The sequence below is a fragment of the Drosophila arizonae genome, chromosome 5, assembly GCF_054131065.1.
Source record: "Drosophila arizonae isolate 15081-1271.41 chromosome 5, UAZ_ARI_1.0, whole genome shotgun sequence".
In the NCBI taxonomy this organism is placed as follows: Eukaryota; Metazoa; Arthropoda; class Insecta; order Diptera; family Drosophilidae; genus Drosophila; species Drosophila arizonae.
This window is the reverse complement of record NC_142925.1, coordinates 12,666,057-12,692,063: the sequence shown is the minus strand read 5'-3', so window position 1 is coordinate 12,692,063 and position 26,007 is coordinate 12,666,057. Positions and strand designations below refer to the sequence as shown.

At 42.3% G+C, this 26,007-nt stretch overlaps 2 protein-coding genes across 4 annotated transcripts in view; one reads left to right on the top strand and one right to left on the bottom strand.

Moving 5' to 3' along the window:
- Window positions 1-26,007, bottom strand: part of Sema2b (Semaphorin 2b) — a 62,553-nt gene that overhangs the window by 10,722 nt on the left and 25,824 nt on the right. For all 3 annotated transcript variants that reach the window (XR_001916075.2, XR_016270176.1, XM_018012816.2), the window contains exons 3-4: window positions 4,483-4,570; window positions 2,919-2,970 (exon numbers count right to left, since the gene is read on the bottom strand). Coding sequence is in view for 1 of the 3 variants with exons in the window: in XM_018012816.2 (XP_017868305.2) it covers window positions 2,919-2,970; window positions 4,483-4,570 (140 nt within the window). In the remaining 2 variants the exon portion in view is untranslated. The remainder of the gene's footprint in view (window positions 1-2,918; window positions 2,971-4,482; window positions 4,571-26,007) is intronic.
- Window positions 6,185-8,513, top strand: LOC108617127 (NADP-dependent malic enzyme-like). The gene is made up of 4 exons (XM_018012817.2): window positions 6,185-6,396; window positions 6,452-6,578; window positions 6,658-7,857; window positions 7,923-8,513. Exons 1-4 carry the CDS (start codon window positions 6,353-6,355, stop codon window positions 8,379-8,381), a joined length of 1,830 nt encoding a protein of 609 aa, XP_017868306.1. The 5' UTR covers window positions 6,185-6,352; the 3' UTR covers window positions 8,382-8,513.

The following is a 26,007-nucleotide window of genomic DNA, read 5'->3' as shown; positions in this document are numbered from 1 at the left end:
GTGTGTGTGTGGGTGTGTATGGAATGTGTGCGTGTGTGTGTGTACAACACGTACAATCAAGACGCCCATCTCATATGCCAGTATTCTCTCTCTCTCTCTCACTCACCATGTACATATTTATTTTTTTTTTTTTTTGACTCTGACTGTGACTGTGCCTCAGCTATGCTGCTCTTTTTATTCCTAACCATTGTCGTTGTTGTTGTTGTTGTTGGTATTTCACTCACGTTGGGCATTTGTTTATTTAATTCGATTTTCGCCTGCACTTGAATTTTGAGCGCGCCATGCGAATTATTGCCAAAGCAGGAAGCAAAAGAAAAGCTGATTTGAAAAGCCGTCTAGTTGATTGCGATGGTGGGGAAGGGAGTGGTTAAGCGACATTCCATTCGTGGAATAAGTATTTCTCATTCGAGTTTGGCCATCGTTAATGCGCCGTGCTTGTGTATTCAAGGAGACGCACCTACACACATAGAAAAATCTCAGAGTTGACACACTTTGCGCTGCGGCCATGTGAACACAATATCCTGCCCGGCTGACAGTTTGCAGTTTGCCTGAGAAGGAGACTGAGACGGGGACTGAGAGACTGGCAGTGCACTTTAAGGCGCCCGTCCGCCTCCTCAGGCAGCGCCTAAGTGCTCCGGCTTCAACTTGAAACGCAATTTGTGAGCACGAACTCGGCTCTGGCCGTTTAGGAGTCAGCACAAATAATTGCCGTTGAAAGCATTTGCCGCCGACTGGGCCGAAGCATCGCTCAGATGACTCTAAAGATGTGGCAAATGGCTGCCAGTCCAGTACGCAGCTCTCCAGAGCTCTGCAAAATGCGAGATGCGAGATGCAAGTGCGGACTAGCCAAATGCCAATTCAATGAACTTGAAACGGAAACGGATATTGATAGTTGAAGACGAAATCATTAAAGTGCAATTGTGCCGCCCGCTGGAGCAGTGTGCAGAGGGGCGGGGTGGGGCGCTGTCTACATAGATCTTGGGCAAAACGGATGTGAGGGCGCACACAAAAATGCCAAGTTTTTCGACTTCAGTTCCGAGTATCGTAAATCGCAAGTCGAGAGTCTCAAATACTTTATGGTTTCAAATCACTTGGCAATAAAATCTAACAAATAAAAAAAAACAGCAAATATCGATTAATTAAAGGAAGAGCCAAGGAAAACAGAAAAACTTTTAAAACTGCTTTATTGTGTATATAAATATTTAGAAATCAAAGCACTAGACTTCCTCTAGGGCAACTGCTGATGCTCATATTTATTGCATAGACTTTTTCATTTTGTATATTTGTCAACTGCTTTTGTCTCTTCAGCTAGAATACTTGAATAGAACTGCAATAGAACTGTCAAAATGTAATAAAGCGACCTTCCGCCTCGAGTGTCAAACTCGAAGTGACTTTATAGTAATATCTATTTATATGGAGAGCAGAACATAATGAGATGTGCACTCACTTTCAGGCTCTTGCATTTTAATCTTTATACCTTCACTCTCTCTCTCTCACTCTCTCTCTCTATATCACATGCTTCCCTTCAGTAATCGAAATGCCATCATTTAATATCCTTCATTCAGAGTTTGTCATATGGAGAAATTTGCATTTGGCATTTTGACAGTTTTAATTAGTTTTGTAATTATTCTTAAAGAAAATATATTAATTAAATTTTATGCAACTCTGCAAGTAATCATCGATATATCTTTGTGCATTTGACACTCTGCTTAATAATCTACTATGGTTTCATTGAAGTTTCATATGATATGATATTATTTTGAGTACTGCATCCAGTCTGAATGGAAGTCTCAATGTGAGTGCCAGCAGGAAGAAAAATTACGAACTTTTTTATATTAATATATTAATATTGATGTACTACATATATTAATAATTTAAGAAAACAAAATATATAAAGAAGAAATAAATAATATATATTTGTAGTCTATTTACGCTAATATTCCTGGTTTGAGCAAACTGAAAACCTAGCTTAAATTAAAAACATTTTTTTTTTTATTTTAAAGCGAAAAACTTCAACTTTCATTTAAAATATAAATAAGTGCATCATATTCAGAGCAAAGCTCTTGAAAAAAAAAAAAATGAAAAGAAAAAGAAAAAACGTATCGCAGCCAGACATATGCTTAAACAAACTTAAGCACAGGTGTGTGTGTGTGTGAGTGTGTGCGAATATTTATATAAGAGCATGTCACAGAGTGTGCGAACACAAACAGCAGCCAAACACAAACTCGACAAACATCTTCAGTGAGTGTCTGGCCAGGTAAAAAGCCTGCAAGTGAGTGTAACCTGTTCATATGCAAACTTGGGTGTGTGTGTGTGTGTGAGTGTGTGTGTGTCAACAACATTCTGTCTGGCAAGCAATACTGAAGAGGCTAAAAGTGTCTGCCCGCCTGTGACTGTGTGTGTGTGTGTAGGTAAGCGTAAGTGTTTTGTGCATTTACATGCGCTTTTATAATACCCTGGAATAAATAGTAGAGGGTATGCTGGATATGCTGTATTTACATAGGAGAAAGCATCAAGAGGCTGATTTCATCTAAATCAAGCTGCAGAGCCATTGAGAACTGGTAAAGGCTTAAATCAAACGACCTATTAATATACATATAATATATATTATATATATATATATATATATATATTGCATATATTGTAGTTAATGAAACATAAAGCAAAACTTCATTTGCTCTTTTCCAAATGAAAGTAGCTTTCTCTTTCTCTGGCTGTGTTTCAATTATTTCTAGGGAGTTCTCTGCTATGCCTATTATAGCTTTAGGGTATACCCCAGTCCATCATTCCCAACTATTGCCCATTTCACTTATATTTTCTTAGCAGCATTTGTTTTACCTGCAGTCAATTGAGATTTGACTTTAACATTTACTTTTGCTTTTACTTTAGCTTCTGCTCTTGCGCCTCATTTCACTTACCTCGCATATCGATTGGCTGATGTTGCGCAGATTGAGACGAAAAATGCGATCCCTGCAAGAGATAATAAGAAATATATTAACAGTTGTTGTTGTTGTTGTTACTGGTTGTTGCACATAGATGGATATGTGGCGGCTCGAGTGACACTTGAGCTAATCCCGCGCTCGTGCCCCGACACACGATAAGTTAATGCTCTGCTGTGCTGTGAAACGCAATCAGCACAAGAGCGTGACCTTACACACACCCGCAAACACCCTCACACACACACACACATACAGGAAGTGGCTGAGGAGCAGCCGTCAGTTTGTCAGTCGGCGGCATCCGAGCGACTTTCGAGAACGACTTTGCCTGCTGTCAAGCAATTGAAATTGTCTATTTGCTGGCGTCTCTCAGTCAGCTATGTCTGTATCTGTCTCTCTCTCCCCTCTCTCTCTCCCTCTCTCTCTCTGTGTGTACCTCTTGGGTATTTTTTGAAAAATCGTTGCGTTGCACATGGCTGAAGCGCAGCACCTGCTCATCACCGGCGTCTGCGGCGGCCTGTTACGTTTATTGCACTGTTCGGGATCGTGATTGATTGATTGATGGATTGATATATCGATGTCGCAATATTGCGTCCATGGGCCCAGCTATACGGACCAACTTTAACAGCATTTGCAGTGCCCCCCGCCCCCTCCCACTCACTCTGGTCGGCTACTCAAAAGTTTGCGGAGACCCGACTGAAAAAGGGGAACGCGTCGACGCCGAAACTCGGTGCTAAAGTGTGTTTTATGTAGTTGCCGGCAGAGTTTTAGGCCCTGGCAGAGCGGCGCCCCAACAACTCGAAACCATTAATCTTCATTGCGAGAACTAGGGGCAAGCAGCAGCCGTGGCAGTGTCAGTGGCACTGGCAGTGGCAGTGGCACTCGCTGCTGATGATGCCCCGACGACCGCTGCCGGCTGTGGGTTGCGTTGGAAAAATGGCGCTCGAGTCAAGTGGTAATTTTGGTTACTTTGTTTGCCAGCGCTTTTCGGGAGGGAGCGGCGAGAGACCGCAACTGTTAAAATGCGGCCATGTTCAACTTGCGGCAGACAAATGAGCAAGCGACGACGGGCATTGTCAAATTGAGCTGGAGCACTAGAGCGACCTGCCCACAGCTCTCAGCTCTCTGACCTGAACCACCCGACCCCGACCCCGACCCCGACCCAGACCTCAACCCCGACCCCGACCCGTAACCGAATGGAGCCCTACCGCAGCCATCAGTCCCTCGGCTTTGGCTCCCTCGAACCGCACGTCGAGCATTAATTCATAATTATGTATGCCGACAGTGTTGCCAACAACTCTGGGCACTTTGGACGCTGGGCTTTCAAAAATGAAATATGCAGCTTCAAATGTGTTGAAGCTTTTCGCGTAGCTGCTTTTAGTGCCAGCCGGAAGTTCACACAGTCGCACCGGAAGTGCGCAATTAACGCGGGCTCGAGCACGTCAAATGGCAAACCGCAACGAACTTAGATACCAGCCGTACTCCCACACATATACAGTAAGGGTATACCCTTAGCCCAGCCATAATTCTAGCACGGTGTACTTACATGGCGCCGACGTAGAGCGCATTGTTGCGCTCATCCATGTAAAAGGTTTTGTAGTGCAGCGGGCCGCAGCTGAAGTCCTTGACATGCTCTGCAAGAGAGGAGAATGCATTTTATATGAGTACAGGAATACAGATATCATATAAGCACATTAAGTATACGCCGCACAGTAATAAATAGCGCACATTACGTATACGCCACGTTGCTAATCTAGCTGGCAAATCAAAGGAAACAAAAGCTTCAGCCCACTTAAAGGTCGCAGAGCGGGCCCTCTGCAGATTTCAGCTTCAGTTAATTAAAGTTTATGCATCTATTAATGAAACTGTCAGCGGCAGCGTGTGTCGAGCGAACCAGAAAAAAAAAACTAATTAAACTATTATAATTTAGCTGAGAGAGCTAATTTATGGGGCGGCTGCAGCAAGACAAAAGAGCTTGTGTATAAAGCGGGAACAATACACTAAACATACACACACACACACACACACACACACACACACACATACATACACACTCGCACACACACACACACACATACTTGCATGGCAGTTGTAAACAAACAGCGAAGCCTGGCCTTGCAGATTTGACAGCGACTGCGGGCCGAGTGTCACGTACTCAGAGACGTCACGTGCCACGAAATAAATGTGTATGTGTGTATGTGTGTGTGTAGGTAACACCACTGTCAATGCCATTAACGAAAGATTGAGGCATTTAGCTCAAATTTTTACGACATTAAGTTGTCAACTAATTTGGCGCAATTAGCAGGCAGCGCTGAGCGGGCCAAAAGGCGACCAAAACTTTTGAGTCTTTGGCAAATCCTTTGATGGCAGCGCTAAGAGTCAATTTGAGTTGTTGCCCATTCATGTCAACATACAAAATAAAACAGCGGCTAATGAGCAACGACTGACAATGGCCGCCACACCCACACTCCCACCAAAAATGAACAACAACAAAAGTAGAAGAAGAAGAAGAAGAAGCAACGACAATAATAGCAAAGAGGGGCTCATCAAAATGAGCAGAGCCTGGGCCATTCCTTTGGCAGTTTGGTAGTGATTTGCATAATAATAGATACATAATGAATAATAAGCAAGTATCTATGTAAATAGTCGCCGCCCAATGGGCGTGGCTCACTTGCTGACAAGTTGACCCTTATGCAAATTAGTCATTGTTGACCAGGCCCAGACCCAGAGCCCAAATACGGAACAGCATTATTTTAACGATGTGTAATTCCTCTGCTTGAGCTCGCCTTTTTTGTTTCAATAAAATTTTATGTTTCTTGTAATTTTCCTAACAACATAATGACTTACTTTATTTGACAAAACATTTCCTATTTTAGAGTTGTTTTTTTTTTTTTAGTTTTAAAAACTAAAATTATCGTAGAAAAAAAAAATAAAAAATACATAAATACATAAATTAAATAAAACAAAAATAGTAATAAAATAAATGAGTATATTGAAAAATAAATAAAAATATAATATAATAAATAAATAAAAATTAAATACAAATAAAAAATAATAATAATAATAATAATAATAATAATAATAATAATAATAATAATAATAATAATAATAATAATAAAAATAATAAAAATTAAATACAAATAAAAAATTATATTAATAATAATAATTAAATAAAAAATAAAATTAAAAAAAAAAATAAATATTATCATTAAATATTGAAAGTATACTAGCTGTAGCTCAGATTATAATTGTAAGCATTTCACTCCAGATCAGACACATTGACACACACAGAAACATAGACAGCTTTTGCTTTAATAAACGATATTTCTTATAGTGTAATTTGGTAACCCTAATTTGTATGTATATATTTCTTCTAGGCATCCGCGTGCATTCAGAATTACATTAGTGCTGTTGCAATGGCTTGCGGCGCACTAAAATTTGGCCTAAGACAAAATTTGAGGTACGTAAACTGCGTAAGGTGATTTGCTCACCCTCTTAAACCATCTTTCACTTAGCTCTCTGCTGGCCTCGAAGCACCAGAGCAGTGTAAATAAAAGCCGCATCAGCCCGCCCCTGCGCAGCTGGCATGCGAGTGTCCTGAAGACGGACTATCGCAAGGTTGTGGATCCAAAGTATAACAAGGTAAGCCAAGCCGTATGGGGAGCGTGTTGAATAGTGACTAAGGGTCAACCACACACACACACACACACACACACACCAGGGCACAGCCTTCACCCACAAGGAGCGTCAGATATTGAATATCATTGGCCTCTATCCGAGCTGCCATCGCACCGAGAAGGAGCAGCTCTTTGCCGTCTATACGAACTTCAAGGCGCACAAGACCAATCTGGGTCGCTATATCTATCTGCGGGCGCTGCGCGCCCGCCAGGAGCGTCTCTATTACAGCTTCATCATCGATCGCATCGAGGACGTGATGCCCATCATCTACACGCCCACGGTGGGCATAGTCTGCCAGAACTTCAGCCACATCTACCACACGTCCATGGGCCTGTACGTCAGCAAGTACGACAAGGGGCACATGACGCACGTGCTCAACAACTGGCCAGAGACGGACATACGGGCGGTGTGTGTGACGGATGGGGAGCGCATCCTCGGGCTGGGCGATCTGGGCGCCAATGGCATGGGCATATCGGTGGGCAAGCTGGACTTGTATACGGCACTGGGCAGGATTCCGCCGCAGTATCTGCTGCCCGTCGTGCTCGACGTGGGCACCAACAATCAGCAGCTGCTGTGCGATCCCATGTACATCGGGGTGCGCGAGGAGCGCTGCAAGGGCGAGGAGTACGATGAGCTGGTGAACGAGTTCATGCAGTCGGTCGTGAAGGCCTTCGGCGTGCAGACGTTGATTCACTTCGAAGACTTTGCCACGCCCAATGCCTTTAGGTTCATCAAGAAGTACCAGAATGAGTACTGCTACATCAACGACGACATCCAGGGCACAGCGTCCTGCGGCCTGGCCGGCTTCCTCGCCGCCGAGCACATCACCAAGAAGCCGCTCAACGAGCACGTGATCATGTTTGCTGGCGCCGGCAGCGCAGCGCTGGGCGTGGGCAATCTGCTGGTCAAGGAGCTGCTGAGCCGCAAGATCAAGGAGGAGGACGCTGTCAAGAACATCTACTTCGTCGACGTCGACGGCATTGTGACCAAGGGCAGAAAGAAATTCGTCATACCAGACATCAAGCGCTTCGCCAAGGACTTGCCGCCCGAGAAGAATCTGGAGAAACTGGTGGAGGATCTGAAGCCCTCGATTCTGCTGGGCGCCACAGGCCAGGGCGGCATCTTCACGGAGAAAATTCTGCGCAGCATGGGCAAGAACCACAAGCATCCAGCGATTCTGGCCTGCTCCAATCCCACCAACAAGGCCGAGTGCACCGCCGAGCAGGCCTACAACTTCACAGAGGTAAGCGAACGCACTTCACCCACTCCACCCACTCCACCTGCACCCTCTCTTCACTGCGATTTCAGGGTCGAGCATTGTATGCTTCGGGATCGCCATTTCCGCCAGTCGTGATTAACGGCAAGCGGCTGACGCCGTCGCAGGCGAACAACGCTTTCTCCTTTCCGGGCGTGGCCCTGGGCGTACTCTGCACCAAGCCGCACACCATCACGGACGATGTGTTCCTGGTGACAGCGCATGCGATTGCCGAATATGCCCGAGAGTTTGCGCCCAACGAGAACGCGCTCTATCCGCCCGTCAAGGAGGCCGCTAATGTTGCCTTCCATGTGGGCGTGGCCGTGGCCAAGTACGTCATCAGCTGCGGCGCAGCCACCATCTACCCGATACCCAAGGACATCACAAAGCACGTCAAGGACTATCAGTATTACACGGATCTCGGCACGGCTCTGCCCTCGGTGTGGCCGTACCCAGAGCTGGCTCGCTTGCCACTGCCAGACAGAGATGAGGACATGGAATGCGCGGACTGAGCAGGCGTGTGTGTGTATTATTCATTATGTATTTCACTTGGTTCACATGAGCCAACAGAAAAGAGGCAAAGACAGGGCGTTAGATAATATATCAGAAATAAAGAGATTCAAGTTTAAGGATCCGAAGTGAAATATTTAAGAGTTCTTCTTTCAATGTGCATGAAAAATTTCAACAGCTCTTGAAGAGAAACCCGATGATAATAGATAGTTCAGCTTTCCCTCTTAATCTTTCCATTTCCCAAAACTCAGTCGATTTTTTATAGAAAAAGAAACGAATAGAAAAAATTATGTTAAATTGTACCGTGGCTCTAAATTAAGAGTTTTCGCTCGTTAATTACCTGGCCTTAAACTGATTCAGCCTGTATCTAAATTTAGGTTTTTAGCTGCCCTACTATAAAATTATTTCAACTTTTCTTAAGCTTCAGCTCTCAATAGTCGAGCGAGTCGAATGTGCCCAAGCAGCACGTGTTGGCAACAATAGCAACAAATACGACCCAAATAGCGTCAGCAAAATGTTGAGAATTTTAACGTCATTATTGTCTGTCAAAGCGACATTGACATATGTATGTGTGTGTGTCAGTGTGTGTGTGAACGTTGCTGCTTTGCATATAAAATAAGACGAAATGTGTGCTCACCAAAAATGTCAATCAATTTTTTTTAAACGTCCTGCGTACATATATTTGTTTTGCCTTGTCCTTGCAGGCACTCCCTCTCGCTCCCTCTCTCTACCTCTCTCCCACTCTCCACTCTCTCTCTGTCTGTCTCTCGTTCTGGCATGCATGCATTAAAAAGCAATTGGTGTTAAAGGAGCAGTCACGTTGTCTGCCTGTCTATCAGCCTGGCATGTGGTTGCGCCAGCATGAAAGACCCTACTCCAGCACCAATTGGTGTGAAAAGGACATACATAAACACACACACAGACAGACACACATATACATATACAGAATACCCGTTAAAATATACAAAGAAGGCAGCGGCAGCTCGAAAAAAAAATGTAAAATCATTTTCTTCAACTGACAGCTGTCAAAATATTTGCTCTCTGTCAACTGCGCGCGTTGTTGTTGGCCAAGCTGCGTCTTCGATTTTCCAACCAGCTGTGTGTGTGTGTGTGTGCGGGTGTGAAGTGTCTCTGCAAATTTCATTTTAATATTCATTACTTCACACTATAATGCCGAAGGTTATCATTGACCGGACCCGTCTGCTGCTCTGTTTCGGGTTTCGTTTTCCTTTCTTCCCTACTCCTTTTCCATTTTCCATTTGACCTTTTTTTTTGGGCGAATTAAATTTTTAACACAATATAGCTCAGACACTGGCCAAAAATGCAAATCTCATTTTCTGGGAGAGATTGGGCTGAGCTTCTCGTGCTGCCAGTTGCCATGGCCTATAGAATTTAATTGCCTATAAAAAGAATGTGCGCGCCTTGTTGCTGCTACTCCTGCCGCTGCTGCTGCTCCTGCTTCTGCTCCTGCTGCTGCTGCTGCTGCTGTTGTTGTATAGGGCCAAGAGCCAGCCAGAGTTGAGTCGTAAATTTTGAGTGTCCAACGCCCCAGAGAGCGAGAAACTGTTGCCATCGATTTGTGGCTAACGATAAACGCTCGAATCTAAATGCCGCCATCAGAGGTTAAGCGCCGTTAGCCAGCCACGCTCTTCTGATTATATTGTGCGTCAGCATATAAATTTCATGACAGATAAAACATGTTGTATTAGTAGCAGGAGCAGCAGCAGTAACAGCAGCAGGAGCAGGAGCAGGAGCAGCAGCAGTAGCTGACATTCGTATCAAATGCAAGTCAAGTGCATTAAGCGCAGTCAAGCAGGCAGTTGAGCTGTGCATCAAGATGATTGCGTTTGCCATGTGGCATGAATTGAAGCCTCTGGTAACTAGGTCGTCAGTTGATTATGCAAATGCATTACGGCTCTGTGTGTGTGTGCGTCATGTTAAACATAAATGCTTCATGCGGCAGGCTATGCGTTGATTAAGTTTTCATTGCGTATACGCCCGGGTGTAGCCCGACAGCAGCTACGTTCGGCTGACCAAAGAGCCCCAAAGTTAACTTGACTGTGTACAGTCGATAAGTAGCCTCAATAAACACAAAAGCCTGCCAAGACAGAGGCCGAGAGGCCGTGTCCTGCCCGGCTGGGGCTTCTACTTCATCTTTTAAAAGATTTTCATTTATCTGCCGGCAAACGTTGGCCACAAAGATAACGCTCACAGCAGCAGCAGCAGCAGGGGCAGCAGCAGGAGCAGGAGCAGCAGCAGAAGCAGCAGCAAAATCAGCGGCAGCCCAAGTGGAACGAAGGCAAAACAAAAAAGCAGAGAGAAAAAAAAAAATAATGCCGCACTTAAATCCATTTAAGCGAATTTTTCAAGCATTAAATTTGCGTTTACGTTACGTATACTTAACTTCCAATGGCAACGCCCGCGACGCGGCAGGCAGGTAAAAATTGCCGCAGAGCGAAGAAAAATTCTTGAATATTTTTCTTCTCCTTGGGGCGGCTCTGGAAACGTATTTGCATCATTTGTTTCGGCGGCTCACACCTGCTTCGCTCTGTTCACATGGCCAATGCATTTTTGGGTTAGAGCTCAGCACATGTGTGCGTGTGTGTGAGAGTGAATGTGTGGGAAGTGACATTTGTATGAGCTTTTGCCTCACATTTCACTTATCCAATGGCCGAGCAGCAGCAAAAGCAGACGCACTCATGCGTTCGCCGCTCAGCTTTATGTCCTGGGCAACGTTTCCATTGTTGTTGTTGTTGTTGGCGTTGCTGGATTTTGTGGCCATGTAAATTACTTGCCCAGCCCCGTCCAACCGTGTCTAAATCTTGACTCCCCATGCCCCAACTCCCCCCACGCTGTTTCCTTATCGGCGCTTTGCATGCCGCACACTCTCGTCTCCGGATTCTCTTCCAGACGAACTGAGTCAGCACTTAATTTTTATTTGATTTTACTTCACTTGCACTCGGCGCGCAGTGGAGGAGTGCGGCATTTTTTATGGCATTAATTTTACAATGATTGGGCTCCACTTGGCCCACCACTGACAGCGGCAGTGGTGCACGCTAACAAAATGGCCGCCAAGCCCAATAGCTGCCAGTCGCTCGCTCGCTGGCAAAGTCAACTTTATTAAGACAAATGCCAGAGCGGCAAACAGCATTCCGAGCTACAACTCTGTGAGCAAATCAGTTCATATGAGAAGACAGCGCCACGCGCTACGGCAACAGCAGGTGTTGACAGATTTCAGCTTGATTTGTCAGCAGCAACACCTGCACAGCTCTATCTGTCTCTCTCTCTCTTTCCCTCTTTCTTCCTTTCTCTGAGGCCCCATTCAGTCAGGCGAGTGCGTGTCTGTGTTTTCATTAGTGTCGCTCAGAGTTTGTGTTTCTGATTTCATTCTCCGTACACTGCCACTGCAGCTTGCCAAGGCCTTTCTTTTATACACTTGCAGAAAAGGGAGCTATTTATATTACTTTGTGTTAGAGACTTTGTAGGGCTGAACTATATGAAAGTCTTAGCTTTCTTTATACATACATATATATCTTATTTATGTGGGTAGTAAATATCTTCTACATTATGCAAAAAGGACATATTTTTATTAATTAAAAAAATATTCAATATTATTTATTGAATGATATAAATTGACAAATATTTCAAGTATTCCATAGTAAAAAGTTTTTAATATAAATAATAAGTAAATTTTCATATAGCAAATATTTTTATAAACTATATATAATATTTAAAAAAATATTAAATAATTAAAAATTAAATATTTAAATAATAAATTTAATTAAATAAAAAAAAATTGTTAATGCAAATATAAATGTATATTAAAATTATATTAGACTTTGTTTTATTATAATGAGCCATCAATATAATATTATATTTTTACATAATTTTTTAATTTATAAAAAATGTTTTTAATAAATATTTGTGTTTATTCAGTTAAATATAAGAATAATTTAATGCTTTTTAACAATTTTTATAATATATATAAATATTTTTATTTGTAAATTTGTATTCTATATACAAATAATGTAATGTAATAATTATAGCATCTTTACTTAAGTTTCTCGCAGTGTAAGCCTATTACACAGCTTTAATGCAGTCACTTGTGTTTGTGCTTTAATTATGTGTATAAGTGCTAGTGTGTGTGTGTGTTTGTATTGAATTGAAGGTGCATTAACTCAGCCGTCTGGCTTTAAGTTTGCTTTTGGTGGCCATGCATCAGGCTTATCTCCGGTCCGGCAGCAGAAACTGTCGCACAAATCTCGGACCATTTACCAAAGTCAGTTGGCTCTGTTCACAGGCAGCTCCCACTCTTAGAGTAAGTGTGTGTGTGTCTGTGTGTGTGTAGAAATATATGTTCGATATTTAACAGCTTCCAGTTGAACGAGTTCGGGCCATATGCAAAGAGGCAAAGTGTGCGCCAACTGCCTGTTGGCTTAAATTTAGCTTTGCCGTTGGCAAGTTTGCTCTGCGCTTTGTTCGAGCACATCAACTTGGCGCAATATATATATATATATATATATATATAGATATATATGCTGTACATATAAATGCCTGGCTGTGTGTGTGTGTGTGTGCAAAACAAACGTTCGGTACAAATAGCTAGCTGGCACTGTAAAAATCCAGTCAGGTAAACAAGACGGCGTCGGCGTCGGCGGCAACGGCAGCGGCAGCCAACAGTGACGTGTAGAAGTAAGCACCTGGCATTTGTGTTGAGCACGTTCGTACCTTATGTGGGATTTAGTTTTAGACTTCATTTTACTGCGCTGTGCTTTTGGTTTCATTTTGCTGCTGTTGCTGCTACTGCTATTGCTGCTGCTTCTTTATGCCGTTTTATGATGGCCGCAAAACCGTGCCGTAAAAAGCAGCGACACAAAGAGAGTGCAACAGAGAGAGAGAGAGAGAGAGAGAGAGAGAAAGAGCGGGAGCGAGAGAGATGTATAGTAAAATAAAGCCATAGACAAGCAGTCCGCCTGTCAGTACTTGAACTAAATACACATTCACCCACCCACACACACACACACATAGACACTTACATTAAGATATAGTTCATACCATAATGCACAACAAGCAGCAGCAGCGCCAGAGGCAGAGGCAGCAAACAGAGGCAGCCACATAGACAATGCTGTAATCTAAAAACACAAACGTGCAATTGTGTTGCTGTAAATGTGGCCAAGACTAGAAATGTGTGTATGTGTGTGGGTGTGTGTGCTCTCGACAGGAAACGGCGTGGGAATATATTACAAGTTGGCTGCCGTCGCTATTACCAGAAGTATGTCAGTGGCCTGCGGCTGGCGCTGACTGGAGTCAATGGCAGCGACAGCTTAAAGCAAACTAAATATTTAAACAGGCGCCAAAGCAATATGCAACATAAACAGTAAGGCCATGGGTCATGGGCTCTCTGATCCTGTTCTGTCCTCTGACTGTGGCCTGTGGACTGTGGACTGTGGAGTGGCTCGCTTGGCTCATTTGGCTTGCAGCGCAGATCGTTGCAATGCAGTTGGGAAATAAGACGAGGCAGGCAATTAGATGGCAGCACGAAGAAAACACGCCTCAAGTGAAAAAGCAATGAAGTCGAGTCGAGTCGAGGCGAAATGAATCCAATCCAGTTGGCTAACTTACTCAAATCGAGGCAAGGCACAGTGCGAACGTGTTCAACTTTAAGTCCAATTGCAGTTGGGCCAAACAAAAAGCAAACTACATAATTCAGCAGAAAATTTTATGTCTTCATCTTGAAGAGTCAGCAGCTCACATGCATGCATGTGCATGTGTGTGTGTGTGAGTGTGTGCAACTGCAAGAGGAAACATTAGCAAGTCTAGACACCTACGTCATGCGTCATGGCAGAGCCGAAACGTGAGCAGGAAGCGCGCTGATGTAAAAAGCAAGCCAAAAATTGAGACGTCAGGCAGACAAGGACGTGGCAGGACACCCCGACACCCCGACAGACCGACTGGCTGACTGGCTGACTGGCAGACGGGCTGACAGCCAGACAGGCCACGGCAAAGCCAACGAATAGTCTCAGCGCGGCAAGTCTCAAAGCCAGCACCAGAAGCAGCAGCAGCAGCAGGAGCAAGAGCAGCAGGAGCAGCGGGAGCAACAGCAACAACTTCCAATGCCAAATGGCAAATGCATTGCGCCCTTTTTCCTTCAGGATGGGCGCACAGCAGAGCCTGCTCGCCTTTGGCTTGTTTAATATGCTGAAAAATACGCGTCTCGACTTCCTGGATTCTTGAGCTGCGCTTTTTGCGCCCGAATTCCTTGGCTGGAGGACTTCAGGACTTCTTCTGCACTGTTGCCCTTTGACACATGTAAGTAAAATGTCGGCTCAGCCACATGCACAGCACACGCATTAGCTGTCATTGCTCAGCTCCTGTCGGTGCTCCTGCTGGCTGCATGAAAATTAAGCGATTCCATGCAGCGCAAAAATTATGCGAATATTCAACATTGAACGTGAACGCTGCAGAGCATTTTTAATTACATCGCATAATTGGAATTCAATATCAGACCGCGTCGGGGTCAACATGCATAGACCGCTTGAAATTAAAATAAACCTCTGGCCATGACCAGCGAGAGGTTAGAGCAGAGCAGCGATAGTTGCTCGGAGCGCACCGAAAATTCTGGGAAATGCACAAGCATGATAAAAATTTTCCAATTACCGATTTTACATATTTCAAAACGCGAACATAAATATTTATAGCGAAAATTTATGAAAACTAAACGTGTGCAAAGATACGCCGCATAGAAAGCAAAGCGAAAGAGTGCGAGCGAGAGAGGGAGAGAGAGAGATAGAGAGTGAGCGAGAAAGAGGGAAAGGGTAACAGACTCAGGCCATGCGGGCATAAGGGTATTCATTCACATATACATAAACATAGATTGTCTGTACTATGTCAGCTGTAAACATGCACATTTACATACAGTGCACTGAGAGAAATTCGCATAGGTAAAGGTTTATATATAACTGATTTAATAATGAATAATAAATAATAAATAATAAATAATAAATAATAAATAATAAATAATAAATAATAAATAATAAATAATAAATAATAAATAATAAATAATAAATAATAAATAATAAATAATAAATAATAAATAATAAATAATTAATAATAAATAATAAATAAAAATAATAAATAATCTAAATAATAAATCAAAATAATAATAATTTTTATTTATTATTTTTATTAAATATTTTTTTTCTTGCACTTTCAGTTTGCAGTTTTGTTTTAATTTCTTACAGTGCATTTATTTATGTACCCACTATTTGCGGTTGGGCTAGATTTAGCGCTTCTTTCAGCAGCGAGCCAAAGCAAATACAAAGTAAGCAAAGCTGAATGGCATAGTGAGAAAGAGAGAGAGAGAGAGAGGAGGAGAGAGATAGCGAGAGAGACACACACTCTGGCAGGCAACACACCGGCGCTGACTCTTGCATATTTTTGAGGTGATTTGAATTTTTAAGAGCGTTGTAAATTTTTTGATATCCCTGGGGCTATGTGTCAGTGCAGCGCTCTGTCTCGCCAGCAGCAGCAGCAGCAGGAGCAGTGGCAGCAACTGGGGCACAGATTGTGCCAGCTGCGTGTTTAGCCGTAAACTATGCGCAGGCCAACGCTTGCTTAGCTGGCAAATGGCGTCGTTGCAAGGGCTCAACAGTGCCACACTTTCACTCCGTTGGCCAGCCCAGTCAGCTCTCAGTCAGCATGCCACTTGACGCCCGAAGTCCTTTGGCATAACTGGGGCTGCCTTGTGACATTGACATAAAGCAGTTCCATTGCAGCTGGCCCCGTTTCGCCTAGCACACTTTCGAGCCGTTTGTAAAGTGAGCTGTGAACTCACTCATGTGCTGTCTGATTCACGCCTACACACACACACACACACACATAGGCAGAAAATTGCTTTTTAATTGTTGCAGCGGCCCTCGCACTTTACGCTGATTTCCCAAAGCTCACAAACACACTCACTCACTCACTCACACACTCACACGACTCACTCTGTGCCAGAGACTGGCGCGCAATTGCCAGCAATTTGTTTTGGCGCTGGCTAAACAAGCTGCCCCCGCACCTTGGCTGCGTTACAAGCGCTAATTAATCTTCGCCAACAGCCCTGCCAGGTGATATGAAGTGCACGCCCTGGGCCACTAAAGCCGAGCAGACACACACACACACACACATATATACAGCAGCACGCCTACCTCGACAGCCGGCTGCGTAGCCTGGCGTATTGTGGCAGCTTATTTCCGTCATTAATTAAATTACGCAAAAATGTTCAAAAGCACATAAATCAGTCGGCGTCATTCGGGACTGCGAGTGCTGCCACTAAAAACTGTTGGCCAGGCCGAGCTGGGCCGAGTCAAGCCAACCCAGCTGTTTGCCTTTTTTTATTTTTTTTTTATTTTAGTGCCCTTGCGGGACGACTATAAATATTTATGCGCCACATTGCTACTAGTCGAGTGCCTCCTGCCGCCTTTGATTGCCTCCCAGTCTCCTGCCTGCTCCTGCTCCTGCTCCTGCCGCCAGCTGCTCAGATAAACTCATTTAAATGTTAATGCAGCGGCAAAAGTTGCCTGCGAAACGCTTAAGCTACGTTCTAGCATTGCATGCATTTTATTTGCCATTGGGCTTCGTCGTCGTCTTCTTCTTCTTCTTCTTCGAGTCAATGAACATCCCGGTGGTTGGTGCTACCTATGTATCCCCAGCTATATCCGCTCTATCTCTAGCACAAGTTGGAACATGTTACATACTTTAATAACTGCAACAATGTGTTTAACCCCTGAGCGGGTGTGGTGCGGTGCGCTGGGGTGTGGTGCGGTGTGGTGCGGTGTGGTGCGGCCAGCATGTTAATTAAGTGGAAAAATGTTTGCACTGCGTGTATTTCCTTTCGTTGCCCATCTGGTTTTTTCATTCGGCCCGGGAGGGTGGCAGAGTGCTTTAAGGGTAGCAACTACTACTACGGCTACGGCTACGGCTACGGCTACGGTTGCTATACATTTGATGTTTCTAGCGTTATGAAATATCATAAATAATTGAATCAGGCACAACTCGAAAGTTTTATGAAATCATAATTATATCTACGCAGATGTCTACGAAAGCCAACAGAAATGTCAAAGACACGACAGAAATATGAACAGGAGACTACAAAAAGTTGTTAACAATTCTCGTTTCGCAATTATTGTGGAAATTCTGTGGAACACTTGTTTAGCGATTATTGCCTTTACTTGTTGACAAAGTGTTTCTGATGAATGTGTAATGAATTAGAAATATGTATGATGTAATGTAAGGTATGAAATAAAGAATAAATAATGTAATTGGAAAATGTATAAAGTTGTGAAAGTTGAAGTTTCTATGCAATAGAAATGGTTATAAGATTGCTCTAGAGGGAATATATGAAGTTCTTTATTCTTTCTGGACATAAATTAATTTAAATTAAAATATATATATTTAAGTCATGTTTCAAATTTTCAATATGAGCTGAAATAAAAATATGTAAAGTTACTTTTTGCCTAGATCAAGTTTCTTAAAAGGGAGCTGAGCAGAGATCTGACAATAATTCATAGACACAATATCGAAAAAAAACGTTAGTTCTTAATTAAAACTTTTTTTATTATAAAAAAATTATAATAAATTTATTGTCTATATCTTAAGCGCCTATTTAATTTATTTGATTATAAAAACTATTTTCAATTTTAATTCTAACGTTTTTGCTAATCGCAAATGTAAATGCATAATAAAAGTAAATTCTAAAGGGCTTTTTAATTAAATTAAATATGTTGTAAAAGTATAAAATCTTAAGTATAAATTAATAATAATAATAAAAATAATAAGAATAATAATAATAATAATTGGCAAGCTCAAATATACCAGTTTTTCCACTTCCTATGCTTAACCTAGCCCAGCTCTGCCTTATTCTCTTGAATAAGCCATAGTTTAGCTATTTTGCCAGGCCATTGGCCAGGCCATTGCTCTGTGGCTGCGTAGCAGCCTTTTATTTAGTTTATAACACATTTGCGCATCATAATAACCCACATTTGGTGGCACAAGGAAAGACATTTCGTGAGTAAGCTGACAGCCATTAACCTGTTAATGTTGCGATTATGCGGCAGAAATTATGTTGCTATTTGTTTCTCTACTCATTTTTTTGTTTGTTTGTGTTTTTGCATTGCGAGAATGATGTGAGGCAACGAGGCGGCAGTAACAGCCATAAATAAGGCACATTATTAAAGTTGGAAAGACTGAAACAGTGAAGCACTGCATAATGATGGCCGGGCAGGACGAGCTAAGCGTGCACCTGGCCAACAAAGTAACTCAACTGAAAGAGGTAAGACATTGTCTGCCTTGTGTGCGTGTGTGTGTGAGTGTGAGTGTGTGTGCCTGTGATGGAGAGTGTGGCAAACAAGCTGGCAACGTAAACACAAGTCTGGCAGCAACTGGCAATTTTAATTACCCACATTGTAGTTGCGTTACTTGAATGTAAATCGAGTTACAAGTGCAAGTTAAAAGGATAACAGAAACTCAACTTGAAGCTCTCCCTCTCTCTGTGTGTGTGTGCGTGTGCTTTACAACTACGTATATAATGTATTGTAGCTCGTTTTGTTAAGAAGTTCTGATCTAATTAGCGCAAATGCCTGATGGCTGCCAACAAAATACATCACAGATTGCGAACTCTCAGAGCTCATCAGATTTGCCATGCATTTGGAGACTTTTGTGGGATTGCATTGCCTGGCTATAATACTGCCTATTCTGTGACCATGTTGCATGTTGTGTGATTTATTTCATAAAAAAATCATAAAAAGTAGATAGAAAAAAACATAATCATCATAAAAGACGGCGGACGGGCGTAAGGTGTGCCAGCAAATGATTTTCTTTAGAGGCGCCTTATTTATAATAATATTTGGAGTTTTTATGATATGCTGCCTGTGTGTGTGTGTGTGTGGGTGTGTGTCCGGACTTTACCCTATGCGGCCATAAATCATGTAGCTTGTTTGCTCGCCAGGCGTAAAACTTGTCTGGGCTCTTCGTTTACTCATTAGATTTGGCATTTTCGTCCTTTTGTCACCTTCATAAGACCAGGCATGAAACACAGCACATAATAATATGCTTATTTCAAGATACACCTTTTGTGTCAACTGCAGAAGGTAAGTCGTCTCACTCTATCCCTCTTTCACTCTAACTTTGTCCCGTTGCGTTGTCAGCAATCCTTGTGGAGCCACAAGAGCAGCAACAACAATGCTTCTGGCGCTATCGTGCCAAGCGGCGTTGATTGGCAGCAGGTCGCGTGTGATGGGTGGTTTAGGTGGCTGGGTGGTTCGCTGGCTGGCTGGCTGGCTGGTAGCTAGCCTGTTATTTTCTTAATTTTCAACACGTTTGCTTCTTTTCGACTTGATTATCCTTTTGGTGCTTGTGCGCCTGCCAAAACGAACTGGCACAAGACGCGCCACCAAACGAATTGCCACACACAAAGGCGTATCTATTTCGTGACAAAAGGCAACTTTACTCACTGTGTGTGCGTGTGTGTGACTGACTGGGCTGCGGCTTTGTTGCCTACTTTTGAAGCAGCCTACATGTATTTACACCTGAATGTATGCTAACGTCTTGCAGCACGCACGCAACGCGCGTCGCCCCGTCACACAGCCATTCACCCACTCACCCACCCACCCACGCACCTACACACAGCCCGCTGGGCTCTTGTTTCACTTCCAGGTATGCGCATAACTTTGCACCTCGATCAAATATCTGCCGACGACTGGCCACCAGGGATTCGCAATAACAGTCTGAGCTAAAGTCTGCAGTCACGAACGACTCAAGTATTGAGTTGATAGAAAACAAACCTAAGCAGCATTCAGAGGAGATGAATATAAGAGCAAGACGGATGTATAATATATAAAATTTTAATAAAAAATATTAAATAATATATAGGCTTACTGATTGTACATTCATAATATTAATAAAATTATTCAATAAAAAAAAATGAAATAATAAGAATAAAATTATTTTTTTTAAATATTAATAAAATTATTCAATAAAAAAAAATGAAATAATAAGAATAAAATTATTTTTTTTTTTAAATATTAATAAAATTATTAAATAAAAAAAAAATGAACTAAGGTCCAGAGCTTGGATTGAGAGCATGAGGCTTACAAACTGAACCATCTACTAGTTTCTATTTGGTATGGAACATAAATAATAACTATAATAATTTATAACAAATTATTATGTTCAGATTCTTTACTCAACAGAAAAATAAAATAAAATAAAATAAATAAATAAAAAATAAATAAATAAATAAATAAATATAAAGAAATAAATAAAACTAAATTTAATGAAATACTAGCAATAATTTCTGTCTACTGACAGTACACCAAAAATAAGTCTATAAAACATATGTATAAATTATATTAATACAAAAAAGTTAATAGTTTTAATGCTAGATTCTATACAAAATTTTTCAGAATTTAATTAATTTTATGTTTTTTATTTTATTTTATATTTAATATAATTATTATGCCAATATAATTATTATATAAATAATTTTTTGTTCTTGACTATATATTGTATATTAATAATTGATTGTTATTCCTTTTCTCTTCTATTCATTCTATTCCCTTATATATTCAAGCAGCATTAGAGCTCTGTCAAAGTCTTGCCCTGGCTGCCATCTCTAATGCCCAATTCAAACAAATGTTTTATATGTATTCTGGCAAAGGCAAAACTTGAGCGTCAGCCGTGTGCGTGCTGTCGTCTTATGACAGAAGTTGTTCGGCCAGCGACAGTCGCCCGTATGCCACGCCCACATAGCTGAAAGGCAACTTAAAGATTTACTACATTTTTGTGGTTAACATGAATCGACTGCCGTTGAGCAGCAGCCGTTGCCGCGGCTACAGCAGCAGCAGCAACAACAGCAGCAGCTTCCTTGGCAGCAGCTCACGCTCAGCCAATTTAGTTTCAACGACGCGTGGCCTAAATTGTTTTAAATTACAAGGCGGCCATTAAAGTGAGGCCGTTAATCCTGCGGGCAGGCACACATAACTATGCTGCTCACACACACACACACACGCACACGCACATCCACTAATACATATAGACATATATACATTGGTACATATGTACACGCCGTCAGGTATTTCCGGCAGCTCATTTCCGTTTCACCTCAATTGGGTAAACGTAAACCAGAAAAAAATGAGAGAAAAAACTAAGCTAACTGGGGGCAAAAGCAAAGCTGCAAAACCAAGCAAAAATAAATATGAGAGAGAGAAAAAAAAATATAAATAAAGAAAAGAACACAACACAAAGGGTGCCCGGACTGAGGCCCACATGCAATGCCATAACTAGACGCAGCAGGTTTTTCCTGACTCCACGAAGGGTGCATAAATTAAGGCTAAGCCAAAGCGACGCGACGCGACGACTTGCAGTTGACCGTAGACGGTGCACAGATACAGATACAGATACAGCGCCGGCTGAGCTTTGTGGGCAATGTTGAGGGCAGCCGCAGCAGACAGTGAGCCAATGTCGCCCCGACGGCGACGTCTTGCGGCAAAATTTAAAGACAAGCGCCCCTTTCTGGCCAAGGGCTCCGTCTCTCTATCCGTCTCCGTCTCCGGCGGGCACTTGTGCAACACCTCAGCATTTATTTATGGCAGAGAATTTAAATTTCAAAGCACACATTGCATACTTGCAGGCGTCAGCGCTCCTTCGCCGCTTGGGGTCGTACACCCCTCAAATTAGCGCACTTCCCCTTGGGTTTTATGTGTTTACCTTTTATGATTGCTAGCCGGGCTGTTGTTTGCGGCAAGCAATACTATGCTTTAGACTTTATATTTTTTGGCAGCCCACCCCCTCGGCGTCCACATGCGGCATAAGTGTGGCAAATTGCACACTCGCACACACACACACACACACATAGTAATACAGAGTAACAGCAAAAGGAAGTTTGGCCGAAATTGCGCGGTAATTGCAGCCGCTAAATTTCACTTTTGTTTCGCCAGCCGCACTCTCTGAGCTGCCTGCGCCATGTGTGTGTGTGTGTGTGAGTGTGTCTGTGTGTGTGTGGCAATTGCCGTGGCTACAGCTACGACCATGCCGCAGCCCAGCAGAAATTGAGCGGTAACAAAAAAAAAAAAGAACAAGAAGAGAATTATGCGGCAACAGAGCGTGTCGAGCGAGGGCGCCCAATCCCCCTCCCGCCCCCGCTCAGCCCTACCCTGTCCTGCCCAAGTGCCGCATGGCCGGCAGTTTTCATTTTTAAATTGGCGGTTTTATGTGCAATTGTATGTGTGTGTGTTGGCATGACTAACACACACACATACAGACACCCTCCCATCACACACACACACGTCGTGCGCTGGCTGCGCGCATTAGCAAATTTTTATTGCATACTTTTGAGCGCAATTGCAATTTAATGCGCCCAACCACCACATGTTCCACATGCGGCTTTTATGCTCCACGCATAATTTAAGCATCGCCAAGCCGCATGCAAAATGCTCGCCGAGATTTATATTTTCATATATTCGACCACATTTGACATGCGAAATGTACTCGAATTTGTGCTTTTATTATTTTCGCTGATATATTTTAAACGAGTCGCACATTAGACACGTGTCTTCCGTGCTGTGGCTTCGGCCTGACATTTACTCTGGATGAATATGGCATAATATGCCAGGCTGTTGGCATTTTATTGCACTTGCTTTGTGTCTTCATTTGTGGAACAATTCGTGTTTGAATTGCTCAACAAAAATACCTTGTAAACATTTGTAGGCAGAAAGGTTGTTTGATGAGTTGCTTCAAATGCAATTGAGGGGAGGAGAGAGAGGGGGAGAGAGGGAGATGAGTGTGTATAAGCTCAAGAAAGTTACTGAGATTTTGGCAACATTTGTTAAGCATAAGTTGGTCATTTAAAGACTCTGCGATCTGTCTAGAAAAAAGATTTAAGCTTTAAAATTTATATGGACTAAGCGAACAAGCTCTACGGCCTAAGAATGAGTAGAGTTTCTATTTATTTATTAAATTGTTATATCATGTAATCTATTATTACAATATATTGCATTTCGTCATCCTCTTATATAAATTTAAAATATCAAATTCTATTCAAATTTATATTCAGCAGCCATTTAAGGTCTCTCTCATGCATGCAAGATAATAAAATTATTAGTAAATCAAATAAAAGAGTTGAATTTATGTTTATTATTTAAATGTCTGAATACATTTATTTATTTTCTATTTTTATTTATTTATTATTATTCATTTATTTTCTATATATATAAATATATGACAATAAAATAAACATACTGAGTAGCATTTTCTATATACATTTATTCAATTGATGCTCTTGTAAAGCAAAATATATTTTAACTTCCTTCAATTATTCAATTATACATCTACAGTCTATACAACTCTACTCGCTTTATGCAGGGTATTCGCACGATCTCGTGCCTGCCAGTTGGCGTGTGGAAATGTGCTTGTTTATCATAAACTCTCTCCTTCTCCTTCACTCTGTCTCTCTCCCTCTCGCTCTCCCTCTCTCTCTATCTTCTTTGATTGCTTGTGCTGTCATATAAATTAAGCCATAAATCGAGTGCATAATTCTGGCATTGATTTCGGCTGTTTGCGTGTCAATTTTTTCCTTTTGTTGCTGCATATTCGTGCCATCACGCTGCGTATACGTAATATGTAACTGTCGCTTGTAGCGTGGCTGCAGCAAGACAAAGCCTCGTTTGCTTATGAAGCTTGTGGTCATAACTCTGTTAGCTTCGTTTGCTGTCTGCCTTTTTGCATTTATGCCTCTTTATTTATAGTATGTGTGAACGCATGCTTGCCTGCCTCTGTGTATGTGTGTCTGTGTGTGTGTGTGTGTGTGTGGAATGCTGTCGTGTGAGTGCGTAGGAGATCCTTTTGTTTCACGTTTATTATTTATAATAAATGACTTCACATACCAAGGCAGCAGTCGCAGCAATCACACTCTGCCCACCACCCCACGCCCACTGCCCACCAGCCCACCAGCCCACCAGCCCACCGCCCACCTTTCATTTATTATTTAATAATATTATTGAGCGTGCCGGCCTTTTGTCTGCGACTCGCTATTGTTGTTGCCCGAGAGGGGATGGCACATACATACATATGTATGTGTATACGTTTATCGCTATCTATTTGGAAACGGGTCAATCGATTTTGTACGCTTGATCCTTTGAAGGCGTTTCGTTATATGAACACACACACACACACACACACACACAGAGAGAGCTAGAAATTCTTGAATAGGCAAGCAATAATTAGAAATTGGTTCGCTTGTTTGTTTATATTGAAGCACAGACATATACATGTATGTATGTATGTATATCCATATATTCAGCTAGAGCCTCGTGTATGATTGCTTTGTTAAGGGCTGGCATTGTGTGTCGCTTAAATGATGTGTTAATTTTGTGGCCCACATATGCGAGTTGTTGGCCGCTGGCCCGTTTAGCTGTTCATTTCTATGCATGACCAGACTTGTCCAGCAGCCCGACTGCACTTAATGCAATCACTCGGGGGCCAGCAAAAAATTCCACGACTGACAATAAACCAATTTAACTTTTGCAATATGCTTGGAATTACCCACCCGAAGAGGACGATGCGTCTGTGGCCAAGTTCCACCCTCACCCGGGCCAGAGCCGGTCGCTGGCTTATGGCTTATGGTCAAAATAGTTTGACGTCCATGCATTCACAATGGACAAATTCAGCGAGCGTGAGTTGGTTGGGGCGAGGGTTGCTTGCCTTTATGATAGCCGAAAGTATTTATTTATGTGACTGCCTGACCCCCCCGGCAAGAGCATTTTGAGTGACTTTCCAACCACCCGGATTAGCGCGGGGTCAATTGTTGGCGTGTTTTATGCCATTACTGGCAACAGTTCGAGCCAGCCGAGCAGTTGCTGCCATAGCTCGAGCAACTACAGCGAGCTCGCATGTTTGGCAACGGCTCGAATTGCCTTTGGCCATGATATGTATGGTCAAATATTAACAGATAATTGAATTAAGTGTAAGTAAGAGAGGTGTGCGTGTGTGCGTGTGTGTGTTAGCCATTGCTAATAGCTAATCTGAAGTGTTATTTACTTTGGTAACTGCTTTAAAGCAGTTTATCGCTTATCCTTAAGGCTTTAAGTTGTTTGCCTCGATAAACTATTTAATGTCCATATGCATACATGTTCAATATTTAATTAAAAATACACACACACACACACTCATACACACTCTCACAGTTGCTGTCGCTCTTGGCAGCCCTGTGTGTCAGCATAGCTGTTGCCTGGCCTTCGCCCTGGCCGCAGCGGCCGTGTTCAGTTAATTAAATCAAGCGACATGTGTTTAAAATAAATTAAATAAATAAATGAACAATATATTACATTATTTTTAATAGGTGCGCGCCCAGCTTAAGTGCCAGCCACATATACATGCATGCATATATAAATTAAGAATTTCAATAAGTTGCAGCTCGACCGCAATTTAAAGAGTTGTGAAGCTGCGCAGCTTCAACAGCCAGCGATAAATATTTTATTTATATTGCATGTGTGTGAAAATTAAATAATTATATTCATATTAATAGTCATTATAGTAAATATTGAAAATATGCTCTCCTTATATATCTATACATGTCTGAAGATCATGTACATT

Coding starts and splice junctions, on each gene's coding strand:
- LOC108617127 (XM_018012817.2), top strand. CDS start 6,353: ATGGCTTGCGGCGCACTAAAATTTGGCCTAAGACAAAATTTGAG. Junction 6,579..6,657: donor TGGATCCAAAGTATAACAAG/GTAAGCCAAGCC, acceptor CACACACACCAG/GGCACAGCCTTCACCCACAA. Junction 7,858..7,922: donor AGGCCTACAACTTCACAGAG/GTAAGCGAACGC, acceptor CTGCGATTTCAG/GGTCGAGCATTGTATGCTTC.